This window comes from Rhipicephalus sanguineus, chromosome 3, assembly GCF_013339695.2.
Source record: "Rhipicephalus sanguineus isolate Rsan-2018 chromosome 3, BIME_Rsan_1.4, whole genome shotgun sequence".
NCBI classification, from domain to species: Eukaryota; Metazoa; Arthropoda; class Arachnida; order Ixodida; family Ixodidae; genus Rhipicephalus; species Rhipicephalus sanguineus.
The window spans coordinates 177,442,852-177,458,035 of record NC_051178.1 but is presented as its reverse complement, the minus strand read 5'-3'; the positions used below and the strand labels follow the sequence as shown (position 1 = coordinate 177,458,035).

Here is a 15,184-nt window from a genome sequence, read left to right as displayed (position 1 = left end):
GACAGCTGCACGTTGTTCGGCAAGTTAAGGAGGATGGTCACTTATAATTGCCCGTACCTGCCCTCGTACAAGGTGCATCGCTTAATTCATGGTGCAAATGATTTGATGATGCTGTGACCTAAACGCTGACAAAATTTCAAAAATCGTTTCAGGGTCCCTTTAACATACTATTTAGTCCCTGCTGCTGCAATGAAACCTCTGTGCACGAATAATTCTGTAAGATGGAGCAAGCACGGTGGATTGCTGAAAATTTTCCAAGCTGCACATTTGCATAGCATGCCCTCCCTTTCGATTTCGCCTTTCAAGCTGGTGAGCTCTCTTGCAACCAGCCACAGCTGTAAGCACCACAGCAAGGGAGTGCAGTACCCGTTAAACACAGCTGCCGCAAAGTGTCCGCCGCCTACCATGAGGACGGCCCACTGCATCTTGCGTGGTACATCTCCAACTGCGGATATGAGCTGAACGCAGTTGTCAGGTGCCGCCTGCAACGAATGACATCGAAGTGTCAATAAGAGTGCTTTAGATGCCACCACATTTCTGCATTCAAAATGCTTCTGTCTGAGCATTACAAAGTTTTAAATGGACAGAAATGTCCTGGCTTACGAATGCTGCCAGAGAATATACAGGAGAATGCAAAGTGTTCATAAGACAAATTAATACTAAATGCAAGTTTATTTGCAGAAGCAAGCAGTTCCCGTAAACGTGATTAGCTCTCGCCTAAAATGAACAAGCACACATTTCCAACATCTCAGCTTCAGCACCATCAACATTCTGAGATTACCACATTTCTTCAACATCATGCAGAGAAGAGAGAAAGGCAAGGAGGGTAAACAAATTATACCACGATAACTTTACTATACTGTTTAGAATATACTTATAGCACAACAAATATTGTATGGGCATCGATTGTACGGATACACATGGTGGCTGGCGAGAGCCCATTTTGTATTTACACAGCTATGAGACATGGGACGAGTGTTGTGACAGCATGAACAGCTTGAGCACAAGAGGAACTTGCTCCATCTTCCATTTTATTATGACTATGTTTCACTGTCACTTTTGCCATACAAACTAGGGTTTGTACCCTTTGCTGAAGAACCAGTTTCAATGTAACAGTAACAGTAAAGGTCACTTGCCAGTTTTCCATGTACAATACACCTGTACAAGGCAAGAACTTGGCCATCTCCATTCTTGAGATACACCTTGGGGTTCATGCGAGCCCTCCTGCTCTCAGCCTTGTCAGCATCCGTCTCTTCTCTGCACATAAAAGAATAGAGCGGGAAATGTGACCAAGAATCTTGTACAAAATTTTGTACGCAGGCTCAAGCACTGCCACTCATGGGAGCTAAGAGAACTTCTTCAATCTACCAAATGGTAAGCCTAGTGTAGAAAGTGAGGTCCCTTATTTTTTTGTAGCAACTGCATGTGACTTGCATCCACACTATAAGCCATAGAGAAGGGAGAAAGGAATTTCAGCATGCAACCTGCTCACACAACTGCATACAATTATGGTGAAGTCCTTACACAGGCACTCCCGGAAAATGCTGGCACAAAGCATACTTCAAGAACAACTGAATTATGTGTTTTTGGTTCCTACTACTCCCATCACTACTCTCTGTCGAAGTGCCATGTACTTTTATCATGTTGTGAAGCACAGAGTCCCGAAATCACGATATTTGTCTTGAGAAGTATGTAACAAGTGAAAAAAAATATTAATCATAATTCAAGCTCTATGCACTTCATTTTGTCAAGCACACTGTTGTCAAAATGACAACAGTGTGCATGCAATGCACAATTTTGTACCACTGTGGAAAGACTGACTATACACTATCGCAAGTGTAATGAGGCGAACACAAATAGTATAACTTGTAGAAACACCAGTTAGCAGACCTATACTAACACGTTAAAGCAGTGGTTCTCAAATGGGGGTCCACGGACCCCAGGAGGTCCGGGAAACTAGGCTTGTGCAAATACTCGAGCAGTTCAAATGTTCAAACGAATATTACAGTATTAGAATTCGCTTTGAAACGAATTAAATTATTCTAAATTTCAAAGTATTCGAAATGAACAAATAGACATATATAAACTGCATGTAACCCACTGTAAAGGTGGTTTCACTGCAGTGGAGGGGTGATATACTGTGAATACACCTATCCGGGGGAAATCCGCACAGCCACGAAGCCCCACTTCAAGGTTAAATGAACAAATTACCCTCACATTGATTCATAATTTTTTCAGTTTAAAAGCTCTTTATACTGGCTTATATGCCCTAGGTATAGTAAATTTTAAAACGTAACGTATTTTACAGGTTATCACTTGCATTCTACCGAAAGTCAAATCCTGCTATTATTCAAAGTTGCTTCCACTTCCCTATGAACCAAAAAGAATGACACTTGCACATGCCTTGCTGCAATTTAAAAAAAAATACTGTGCAGGTTAGTTGGGTCATGACAAATATGCTCATTTTTCTTTATATGTGATATATACTATTTGAATTCGATTAGAAATTATTCTACCAAATCACTATTCGCTTCGAATCTAAAATTTACTATTCGTACAAGCCTATGCGTAACCCATCCTCTAAAGAAAAAAAAAGCGTGTTTTTTGGAGGTTTGGTATGTGCTGTAACAGCGGCCTCTTCCAATTTTTGGTATGCTTTACAGCAAAACGTCATTGCTTTGCATTGCGGCGGAGCTAACTTATGTTTTCCCTTGTTCGTGAGACAGTTGTAAAGATTTTGTTGCAGTTTTGTACGACATATGCACGACAGCATACTTTTTCTAGACTCGCATATTTGAAGAGCAAACATAGCTAGAAGCAAGTTGAATGGGGCTGCAGACCGCACAAGTTACTGACAAGCTACTGAGATAGAATTGGCATGGCACTTTAGTTTGACCATTCTTTGCCAGGGAGAATATTTCACGCTGCACGCTGTGTTAATTCATGACGTCCCTCCCCTTTTCTCTCATTGCAAGGGGTCCTTCATCACTCCCACCGGTCCGCAAGGGGTCCCCGAAACATCCATGGCTGAGAACCACTGCGTTAAAGGGGAGTACCATACCGGTATTTAGCAGCACTACTAATGCAACTAAGCCAAGAACCATCACACAAAGTAAGTGAGGCTTAACAGTGAGCATCTCCTCACTTTCACAACAAGAATCCACTTCATTGCTTGCAAGATGAGCAAGACTAGCTCACCCTTCTGTATCAGTTGAAGCAATGCTGTTAGTCCTTTGCCTTGGCATACGGCTGGCTTTCGTGGGACTCCTGTATGAAGTGTCTCCACTTTTTATTCTCCGGCGAGGACTGGACTCTCCCCCACTCGCTGATTCTGGTGTATCGTTTGCCGACGTTGTGTCAGTCCCCGATTCGGAACCAGAAATACTAGAAACCTCCTCTGAAAATTGTGATCACAGAGCATTTTTTTCTTCCTTTTTGATAAGCCAAGGACAAGTCACAAGAGTGAATGAATACCATGAGCAAGAGGCACCACTTAAACAGGATTTATAAGAGCTAGTCCTTGAAGAAGACAAGTTAAGATGGGGTGTTAAAAATACATATACACCAGAAACATCTTCTTTTAAATGCGAAGCATTTCTTAGCGAACCTTTAGCACTTTGAGTGTTTCTATCTACGTATCTATCAGTCTATCTATCTACCTATCTAGCCGCCTACGTCTGGGTGCTCTCATGATTGCCTCCTTAACTTGGTGTAGGCCAGAATTGGCATGGGAGGGTAAGAGAATTTGACGAATATGACTCTCGGGCCATGACATGAATAGCGCGAAAATCTTGTCGCGTACGTCGTCAAACCCATTCCTCTAGGCACGTGTGGCACATAGCCGTTTACCACGGGCTGCGGTGTACGGGTATGCGCCACAGGTGATTCACAGTTTATATGTACCCAGGAACGGCGAGAACAGACATTGGTAATTTAAATGAGAGAGCGTTAAGAAAAACACACATCGGCAGCGTTGATCCGACGAATGGAAAGAATAAGAATTAGGATCCCAGCAGGAATCAAACCCTAGCATTCCGCGTGGCAATCAGGTATTCTACCACAGAGCCACGCCAGGTCTATAAACTGGTTTGGAAAAACAGCCTATGCAGGCGTAATGTCGGTGCAACGTCAATTGTGTTTGTGGTGCTTGCTATCTAATTTTACAAGAAAGCAATAAACACTATATATGTACTCCTACGATACAGGCGTCATATCAGATTAACGTCTGTGGTTCCAGTGTTGGCTCCGCTTTTATAGCAGTCTAATAAACATTACCTTTGTATTCCTATGATTCAGCAAGCTATATTGAAACATTGCTCGTCCCAGGTGGAATACATTAACGAAAGTTATGTGTAATATTCACATGACTGCACCATAAAGTGCACTTAGTTTCGATAATACCGACGTATGTACTGTAACGTAAGGGCTGACGTTACGTTGCACCATAAGTTACCCTATAAATGCCAGTGTTGTCGACCTGTCTGGTAAGCCCACGATGCGCACATAGCTACTGCACTTACAAAAACGCGTCGTTCCACCTCGCAACGCTTGGCTCAAAGCCATAAAGTACAGCAAAGAAGTACTCGCCGAATGCTTCGCATGAAACCGATTCCCACAAAGCGTGGGATCTGCCGGATTTCTTAAGATCTAAGTTATAAATGGGGTAGAACACTACTATTGGTACTTCAAATAATTAAGGTCAAACTTATGGGCTTTTGTGCTGCCCGTATAGAAACCAGCAGTTAGAGTAGATATCAATCCCTCCCATGAGAATGACATCTCACAGTTATCCAGATAAGAATAACCTCACAGATATTGTACACTAAGTGGTTTTCAAGCACTTTTTTTCAGATACACATGAAAAAGTTACCTATCATGCTCATGAACTCTTGCTCGCTGAGAACTCTTCCTCCACATATCTTTTGCTTCAAGTTATACCTATGCCAGTCTGCCTTGTAATGTTGTACCTGCCAAAAGATAAAAGAAATGTTCGGGAAAAATTTTTTGTATATGGCCTACAAGCAACAATATACTATATATATTAATCCTTTATAGAAAAGTTAAGGCAACACAGGGGTAAAACTACTTTTTTTTGCTCGGTCTTGGTTCTGGATCGAAGTTTCCGACTAGTAAATATCTTAGGCCAACACTGCATGATAGGCAACAAGTATCAATTGTTGGATTGAGCACTACCGAGCATGAGGTAGAAAGGTTTGGTGAGGGACTGACTTTCCTTTGAAAACATTAACAGTCAGAAGAGAAATATTCATGTAAAATCCCCAGCCAAAGTGGTATCAGACAGGTAACATAAAGGAAACATGATGCAAAATTCTCTATCACATCTAAACAGAACTTTCTATAAAGATTTCACATGAGCAGTAGGTGAATTAGGATGAAATTTGCTTTCGGAAGTTCCCACAGGCAACAGACCCACTGCTGAAAAGGTTTCCTGAAAAAAATATTTTTAGTTTACTTGTTCTCAGTGATTTTACATCATTTAGACAATGTTTTCCTACAGGTATCTCTGTCTTATGGTTGACCATTAGTAGTCATGCGTCGGGTGCCACCTGAAACATGACGGTACTGGTTTTCAAAAGATGTCAAGAAAAAATGTGCAACGCATGTATCCAGAGAATTTTTTGTGTGTTCACTGCAATTACTTTCAAGAACTTCTTCAAATGTTCATTGTATTTTATAACATCAGTATACAAGGGCAGCACGCCATTTTTAGCAGAGATCGTAGTAATTCACATGTGCTTTACGTGGCATAAAGCACCTAGAGGATGGCGACATTTTTGCTATGCACAGCTCGGGGAAAGAGCTTGGGTGAGTTTAGTGAACCTGATGACAATTTTTGAGACAAGGAAGAATGTATTCCATCTTCAAAAGACCACCATTCCTGGACAAGGGCAATGATGAAAAAAGTGACAAGAACAAATCTATAGAAAACAATTTTTTAAGCTATCATCAATGGTGTTCTGCTGACCACAGACCTTACAAGAACCCCAGGGGGAAAAAAATGAAATACTAGTACATAATTTGCTACGTACATGACAGTCCAGAATATAGTGCTGTAATATCTGCACAATGCTCAAAACTCACAAAAGATGTTTTCTTACCACGAATTACTGCAATGGGGGTAAATTCTCACAAATTGAAGTTGAAAAAAAAAACACATTCTACTGTGTCTGAATGGTTAAAAGAAAGGTTCAAAAAGTAAGTTTTAAAGTGACACTAAAGAGCAAAACGATTTTTCTCGCATTAGTAAAGTAGTCTTCCACGATACCAAAAACACCACGCTTGCTGCGCGAAGACGCTTAATAAGCAAGAGAAAATACAGGTGGCGACGCCACCTTGGAATTCCCGCACCATTTGCCGTGACGTCACATATTTTTGACGGCGCCTGCTTGGGCCTACGTAGTTCCTAATCAGTTAAATCGAAGTACATTGTCCTCTGAGGGGGCCAGAGACTTGACATAACGAGTTTGTGGAAATTTCATCGAGCCAGTGGCGCCAAAATACGTTAAATGCTCTTTGAAGTTTTTTACGTCATGAATTACAAAGTTCGGCGTGAAATTTAAAAATGAAACTTTGAACTTGGTTTTTTCCTCTAATAATAAACCTATGGTGGTGAAATAAACTACACAAGGGTTCTCTGAGCACACTTTATCAATCTAAAACAATTCTTTGTTTCTCTTTAGTGTCCCTTTAAATACTGTCTATCACCAAGAAAAGAGGTCGCCATCGCCTCCTGCAGAAGCCGATTTGTTCGAGACTAAATGGTCAAGTTCTCGCCACTTGTGCTCGGAGTCGAACTGGATGCATCTGGCTCTGCGAGTGTGTGGGTTCGCTTGGCTCGTAGAAAGAGCGCTAATACCCTCCATCTTATTTGCCGCATTTCTCAAAAGACCGGAGGTGCTTGTTTTCGAATGGCCCGTATTTTAGTGTGGTCGATCCTGCCACCTCTGCTTGTTTATCAAGCTTAGTTTCAACGCGTGACATTGAGAGATTGGGACTTGCTCGAAACAGCCAACCGAGATGCCCTGAGAGTAATCACATGCCTTCCTCTGCTAACACCTATCGCGACCCTCCAGGTGAAAGCGCAGCTAAACACCATCGATGAATCGCTCACCGCCTAAAGAGTCAAGCTGTTCCTGTGGCGGTGGCTCTAGCCCACTACTACATTCCAACGCTGCCACAAACTATCACACCCTTGCCAGTAATTCCGCCATGGCTAAAGGCACAGGCCAGTGACAACCGACTGCTGACTCGTCTGCGACAATCCAACCGACAAGTGGCACAGGAGGCCGCCGTCACTACTATCGACGACTCACTAGCGGCTTATGTAGATGCAGCTCTCAACAGTTGCGTCCTGCACATCAGCCTCAAATGCCCCACACTGCCTCAAATGCAACAAACGTGCTCCTATGTTACAGAGGCACCGTTCCCATCAGTGTTGGTAGAGCTCGCAGCTATACAGGACAGGTTAGAAGTCATTATACCCAAGGTGGATTGCTTGTCACTGAATAGGTTGCTTATATAAACGGACTCCACGCAGGCTGTTCGAGAGCTGCGAAAAGTAACCAGCTCCCTCAGTACAGCTTCTGATGTACACTGACTGATTCCCTCTTGTGCCTTTCCTGTCCACGTATTGTGGACCCGTCGGTCTGCACCGGCTCAACAGGATGCAGATGCCGCTTGCCGTCTAGCGGAAGTTCAACACCCGCTGCCTCTACTTTGTTTGTCCCCAAAGGACAGCTTGCTCCTGCTCAAGGAAACACTCAGGCGCACCACGCGTGCACTCATTCCTCCGCATGGATCGGATCTTCCTGGCGGCTGAACTCGACGAGAGGAGGCTGTGCTTAGGAGGATTTGTGTGGGTGCCGCTTTGACTCCTGTCATCCGTGCTGTATGGACGTCCAGTGCACAGCCTCCCCCAAGGACATGCCTATTCTGCGTTGCCCCAGCCACAGAGGCAACGCTCGATTACCTACTGGGAACCTGTTCGGGCCTTCACAAGGTCCGCACTCACCACCTATGTGGCCTTGACTACCACCCCTGTCGACCACCTGACTTAATGCACTGGACGCATGGTCCTCTGCGTCGACCGCTCCTGGATTTTATCCAGGAAACTGAACTATTCATCTTTATTTAGCTTATGCCGTAGGGCATACTGGCACCAATAAAAAAAATACCATACCCATTTTGAGTTGTTTAACAGTTCAAAATTTAGCACAAACTGAGTGGTATCCACTTCATGAATGACCAACCATACTGTTTCATAGAGTACTTTTGCACAAAAGCTGCAATATTCGCAATAGAAAATGCAATTGCGGGTCTTTTTTTGGCCTGCAAAGTAGTACTCTCAGAATTTAAGAAAGCAGAACTACTACTGGTCCACAATAGATGGATAGCAAAATGGCGTGTCATCTGCTACGGTACTTCCGGTTCGAGGACTATCTCTTCGCTGCTTCAAGGTGCCTGCCGTTCAGTGCAATCAGGGAGGAAACGCGCATTTCTGTGGCACGTTTGTTACCGGTTGACCAGTGATTGTGTTCTTGGAATCTTTTGCGAATGGATACGTGATATTTTGCATTTTAGAGAGAGAAGCAAGAAGTGGAAATGGACAAACACGGGGAACGGTGGGTCTCAAGCGCAGCATGCAGGTATAGATATACGGTTATGCTTTGAAACACTCAGTAATAGTTTGCAGAATCAGCTTCGTTTAGTGTATTCGAGCACAAACGGTGGCTACCTCAGAATCACTCACGCATATGAGGACATGGTGCCAAATGTTAACATACGTACGTTCCCAAATCACTTAGACTTCCAACAAGAGTACATGTATTGTCTGCCCGACCAAGTACGCCGATACAGTATACTTGCGTTGAATATACTGCATTGCTTATTTTCTGTGAAATTTATGAAACTGCTGAGTGCGTAAAAGGACAACGTACGGGACAAAAAGGCCGCTCAGTTACTGGTATCGTAGTACGTAAAATGATCGATGTTGTTTTTGAAACGAGTTGCATGGTATGGCGTCTCTAGTATTTCAGAAACTTGCAAGCGTGAAGTGTCCATACCTTTTAGTGGAACTTGAAAGGCAAGCGTATGTTGAGTGCAAAGAATTTTCAATGGATTGATCGAAACACAATGTTCAAGTGCGCAACGTAACGACATCTCATGTAAAGGAAGATTCAGAGGCGCAAAAGAAAAGCGACAAAACTGCGAGAGTTTTTTACGCTTAGAGCAAGAAACGTTTTACTATTGCCATTCACTATACGAACCCGAGATGGTATCTTTGCAACACAAAAGTAAAAAAGTAATTTTACGAGTTAGCAACAGGAAAACAGATTGGGCAGATATTTCATCACACTATAATGTGCAACAAATCTTTATATGCCACAAAATACACGCGAAAATGCCTTTTGCGGCGAAACAACATGCATATGTCCAGAGGTGCATGCCACTTGAATGAAGACATGACTGTTCACACCTTTATAACTATTCCGTAGTGACTGCACTTGTTATTCAACTGAGCTGCACATCATTGCCAAGTATTATGCAGTAATTTGTGAGAAAAGGGGATCGAGACTGTTATATGGAACACGCAGAAAGTGACGGCACTAGCAACAGCGCCCATTCGGCGGCACGGCGTCTCGAACCGGAAGTCGATGCAGATGGGCGCCGTAGCCCACAATCTCTTGCCAGAGCTACGTTTTTGTTATCCACCTATTGATGTACAATTTAAGTGCTCTTCATTCCAGATTCCTCTTGTGGAGCCCAACAGCAAGGATAAATTTCAATGTTTCACGACAAATGCTAAAAACAATGTTTTCTGCTCAAAATAGGTGTACTCTTCTAAATCAACACATTCCTTCATCTTTTACCCTTCTTATTAATTATGCAATGGTATTATTGGCAAATGATCCTAAATATCTTTTGTCAGGCATACAAATGCTCAAGTGATACAAAAGCCTCGTTAACATAAATTAATAGACTACTGCATGAAGCAAGAGCACAGTGCTACACTGCACATTGTTTGTTCGCTGTCTTACACTGCACTGGCCTGGACAATTCATGCAGCACTGTATCATTTACATATTCAAAATGTGCCAGCAACAAAAGGTTTCCATCACCTGTTCATCCCGTGTGTCAAACTCAGCTCCACAGAGTGAGCAGCACATGACAGTGGACACTTTGAGGTCCTCGCCTTCTGGAACTGGCACATTATCTGCAGAATGCAAGATTGCAAAACTTTTAGAAAATCTCAATTGGCTATAGTTAGAAAACATTGCAAAATTTGTCAGAAAGTGGCATGATGTCCAAATGAATATTCAAAATGTGTCTACAAAACAGAACAACCTAACATAACAACTGAAAGAAAGCGTGATTGAAATGATCCTCAAAAGACATCAATAGGATAAACCCCGATGGCTCTTTTTACACCACGAAGAAAATATTTAAAACCATGAAAGCCCAATTAGATGCTAAAATATAATTTTTCCTGCCGTTTTCTATGCCAGACACTTTATCCATAGCACGCATAGCTTAACGAGATCATTTATGGCTAAATAAGCAGTAATGTGAAGTAATATACAAGCACATGACCCCAAATGTACGAGCCAAAGTTCACAGGCATGAAAAACAGCTTTTTTTTTGTCAGGAGAAAGCTTACAATATTTGGTTAGTAACTCATATGCCTTATATGGTGTAACTTCTGATCTGTAATGACTAGGCTTGTGCGAATATTCGAGCACTTCGAATATTCAAACGATTATTACAGTATTCGAATTCGCTTCGACATGAATTTAAATTCTAGGAAATTTCGAAGTATTCAAAATGAACGAATAGACATATACAAGTCGTATGTAACACCCCGTAAAGGTAGTTTCACTGCAGTGTAGGGGTGCCACACTTCAAGGTTAAATGAACATACAGTAAATACTCATTAATTTAAAGTCACTGGGACTGTGAAAAATCTTCCACTTAAGCGGGTTTTCGAATTAACCGAACAAAAAACCGGGATGCAAGGAACTAATCAGAGGTAGTTGTTTGCTGTGCCTGCTAATGTGCGGCTCCAAGGGTTATGTTTTCCATCATTATACCTGGTCCAAATTTTGCCGCTAAACTGGGGAAACGGCGGGCCTCGCTGCTGCCAGCACAAGAAAAAAGAAGAAAGGGGAAAAAAAAATGGTCTCGTGGTCAACTGAAATGCGCGCCTGCAGAAAAAAGACGTACTTCACTGCAATACCGTGGTGACACGCAGGCAGCATGTCACCTGCTCTTCACAGCGTCAGTGCGTCATGATGCGACCGTTCGCCAATTCTTTCTGGTAAAATAAAGAATTTAATAATGACCAGTGTGACGGAATTCGTGATGTGTCCTGGGTGGAAAAGATTATCATTGAAGTTTTCGAAGTAGGCGTTGCAGGCAAGTACTGCAAGTGCGCAAATTGCCGGAACAACCGCCAATAGGAGGTTCGCATACGTCGCGAATTCCGTCAGACCGTCCCCTTTATTAATTCCTCTATTTTCCCAGAAAGCATGGGTAAATCATGACGCGCTGACGTTGCGAGAAGCATGCGCCATGCTACCCACGTGTCACCGCTATCTTGCAGTGAAGCACGCCTTCTTTTCCGCAGGCGCGCATTTCAGTTGACCACGAGACCGTTTTTTTTTTTTTCTTGCGCTGCCAGCAGCGAGGCTGGGGTGCTCAACTTGTCACTCATTAGTATCGCTACACTGCATTGCCTTGTGGCTCCTAAGGGCCATCGTTTCTGCGGATTTGCGGCTAAATCGGGATCGAGAATTGGCACATAGCACCTAAAGTTTTCGAACTAACCGGGCTGGTACTGACCGCCGCTTCAACATATCCACTCAAATTTACATTGAAAAATAAGGGACCGCAGAAATCCATCGAATTTTGCGGGATTTAGAAATAACCAAGTTAGAATTAATGAGGTTTTACTGCATTACCCTCACATCAATTCATCATTTTTTAAGTTTAAAAGCTTGTTATACCGGCTTATATGCTCTACGTATATAGTAAATTTTAAAACATAACATATTTTACAGGTTATCACTTGCATTCTACTGAAAGTCAAATCCTGCTACTGCTCAAAGTTGCTTCCACTTCCCTTTGAACCAAAAAGAATTACATTTGCATATGCCTTGTTTCAACTTTGAAAATATTGTGCAGGTTAGTTGGGTCATGACAAATATGCTAATTTTTCTTTATAATATGTAATATATACTATTTGAATTCACTTCGGAGTTATTCGACCAAATCATTATTCACTTCGGACCTAAAATTTACTATTTGCACAAGCCTAACGACATAGGTAAACTTATTCATTGTGCGTTATCAACAAAAATAAAGAGAATGTGGAACACTGCTCAACTCGAATTTGATGTGTCAAACAAGACCTATATACATTTCAGCCTCATAAAAACACAAACAACTGACTTCATGGAACTTCATGAGGACGTCCTAACTCCCTGAATTGCCTTTCACATATGGGTCATTCCACGCCAAACGTCCCAGACATTGCGCTCGACCCTCTCCAATTGTATTGTAAAAAATTGTGGACGTTCATATCAGTGCACTATTTGCCCTCGGAAAGTATTTTTTGGGAAAAAAATTTTTCTTGTCTGTTACATTGATTTGAATTTTGCCGTAGTGGGTGAAACATAGGTTGCGAAAAAATACTCTAAAAAATACAATACTTTACGGAACGCCTTAAATATCTGCTGTTTACTTGAAAAGGAATGGCACTATCTTATTATCGCCCATTGACGACCACTACTTTGTCTCACGATGTGCTTTGTGGTGAAGCAATGCTGCAATTCTGCGCCCATTTTGATTATTTTTTAAAAATTCTACGAATATTACAGACAAAATAGGACTATATCACATGGCTGGATAGTTGGCAGTAAGCGTGTCAAAAAAGTATTGAAGTCGATGACCGAGTAGTTTCGAAGTGGAAGGGGCGCAAACATTGAAAAATGTGTGAAATGCTCCACGTTCAGGCACATGTAGAGTGGTGATGCAGTCCACGTAAAAATGCACGCTTGGTCTCGTTGGGAAGAGTAAACAAAGGAGATTTATTTGTGAAAGTTTCATCGGAGTGTTTTTTGTTTTTGGCGAGAAACAAAAATTTATGTTGAGCGTTCGCGGCGTGCCTGGGCGCGGGCCCGTAAGTCCGCTTCACTGCGCCGTCACTGTTCCTTGGGGCAACGGAAGTATGCAGCGCCCACGCGGGTGGCACAATCGTGTGCTGCTGTGAGTTTTCACGTTGCTGAAAACTTGCAAACAGTGTATATGGCCGGCAGAATGTTTCGGAAGGGCACTAAAGGCTGCCGGTTAGTAGTCGGAGCAGAGCACGATTTCATTGCCACGTCACTGCATGCACACGTACGAAAGGCGCAGAGCTTGGGTTGTGTTTTCGATCTCTGCGGAGGTTGCAGTTCTTACTTCCGTTGCCGACATATGGTCTTCGCCACTTGAAATGCCTGTGTTGCTGAGTAGGTGGTGAGCCCGGCATTAAGACGCCTTAAAGGACGAAGCCGCCTTAAAGGCGGCTTCGTCCTTTTGTATATTTATCGCTTTCGGTTTCCGTTGTACAGGCTCTCCGTCTAAAATATGACACGATAGCAGTATACTCACCATTCGCAATGTTTATCTTACGCGCTGCCAAGGGATGCGGCCGAAAGACGAACCTTCGAGTGCCGCGTGCTCGCTCGGCGACGCGATCGCCGGAGCAAAGTTCACCTCTGCCGAAGATCCGAGCGTAAGAATACGTAGCACCATTCGGCTCCGAGGCACGTTCAAGCGAGCTGCCCATAAAAAAGAATTATGAGTGTATTCCCGGTGCCTGTTAGCCACTTTTATTATATAATAATATATTTTAAACTAACCATCACTCGTTTTCCCTGACACTTCGTCGGCGGCACTGCGGAAAGCCGAAGAATGCGTGTCGAAACGTGAAAACTCACAGCAGCACACGATCGTGCCACCCGCGTGGGCGCTGCATACTTCCGTTGCCCCAAGAAACAATGGCGGCGCAGTGAAGCGGACTTACGGGCCCGCGCCCAGGCACGCCGCGAACGCTCAACATAAATTTTTGTTTCTCGCCAAAAACAAAAAACACTCCGATGAAACTTTCACAAATAAATCTCCTTTGTTTACTCTTCCCAACGAGAGCAAGCGTGCATTTTTACGTGGACTGCATCACCACTCTACATGTGCCTGAACGTGGAGCATTTCACACATTTTTCAATGTTTGCGCCCCTTCCACTTCGAAACTACTTGGTCAACGACTTCAATACTTTTTTGACACGCTTACTGCCAACTATCCAGCCATGTGATATAGTCCTATTTTGTCTGTAATATTCGTAGAATTTTTAAAAAATAATCAAAATGGGCGCAGAATTGCAGCATTGCTTCACCACAAAGCACATCGTGAGACAAACTAGTGGTCATCAATGGGTGATAATAAGATAGTGCCATTCCTTTTCAAGTAAACAGCAGATATTTAAGGCGTTCCGTAAAGTATTGTATTTTTTAGAGTATTTTTTCGCAACCTATGTTTCACCCACTACGGCAAAATTCAAATCACTGTAACAGACAAGAAAATTTTTTTTCCACAAAATACTTTCCGAGGGCAAATAGTGCACTGATATGAACGTCCACAATTTTTTACAATACAATTGGAGAGGGTCGAGCGCAATGTCTGGGACGTTTGGCGTGGAATGACCCATATATTTTAAGATTCTTACCTGTCTTTCCATACACAAACAAAATACACAATAGACTATTTTATTGGGGAGGAATGAAATATCTGTTACAAGGCAAACTGCAAGGTCAAGTAGGTAGGGTAAAGCATCACCAAAGTTTGGCGGTGAGGTTATGAAACCGTTAAGCGCATAAAGATGGGAACAAGAAGACGACACACAGAGCGCTACTTCCAAGTGATATTTATTGCGACACAAAAACGCCATATATGTAGTCTCTTCGCTCATGAAATGGTTACTACGCATGTTTGAGAACTGAGCTATCAGTTTCTCTCTTATTTCTACGCCCTCCTCTCCTTTTATCCTTTTTCGCGGTTGCACAAGCCCTGATCAGCAACTATGGGAGATAATCCACCGAAAGGCTATATGTTTACTCACAAAATTTATGT

General features: G+C 42.7%; 1 protein-coding gene across 2 annotated transcripts in view; it reads right to left on the bottom strand.

The window, feature by feature from the left end:
• LOC119387728 (ankyrin repeat and zinc finger domain-containing protein 1) overlaps positions 1–15,184 on the bottom strand; it is a 63,090-nt gene that overhangs the window by 19,524 nt on the left and 28,382 nt on the right. Inside the window, exons 3-7 of one of the 2 annotated variants that reach the window (XM_037655210.2) lie at positions 10,140–10,234; positions 4,871–4,967; positions 3,199–3,397; positions 1,137–1,257; positions 367–482 (exon numbers count right to left, since the gene is read on the bottom strand). In XM_037655210.2, coding sequence (XP_037511138.1) covers positions 367–482; positions 1,137–1,257; positions 3,199–3,397; positions 4,871–4,967; positions 10,140–10,234 — 628 coding nt within the window. The remainder of the gene's footprint in view (positions 1–366; positions 483–1,136; positions 1,258–3,198; positions 3,398–4,870; positions 4,968–10,139; positions 10,235–15,184) is intronic. The other variant, XM_049413621.1, reaches the window with a different exon arrangement.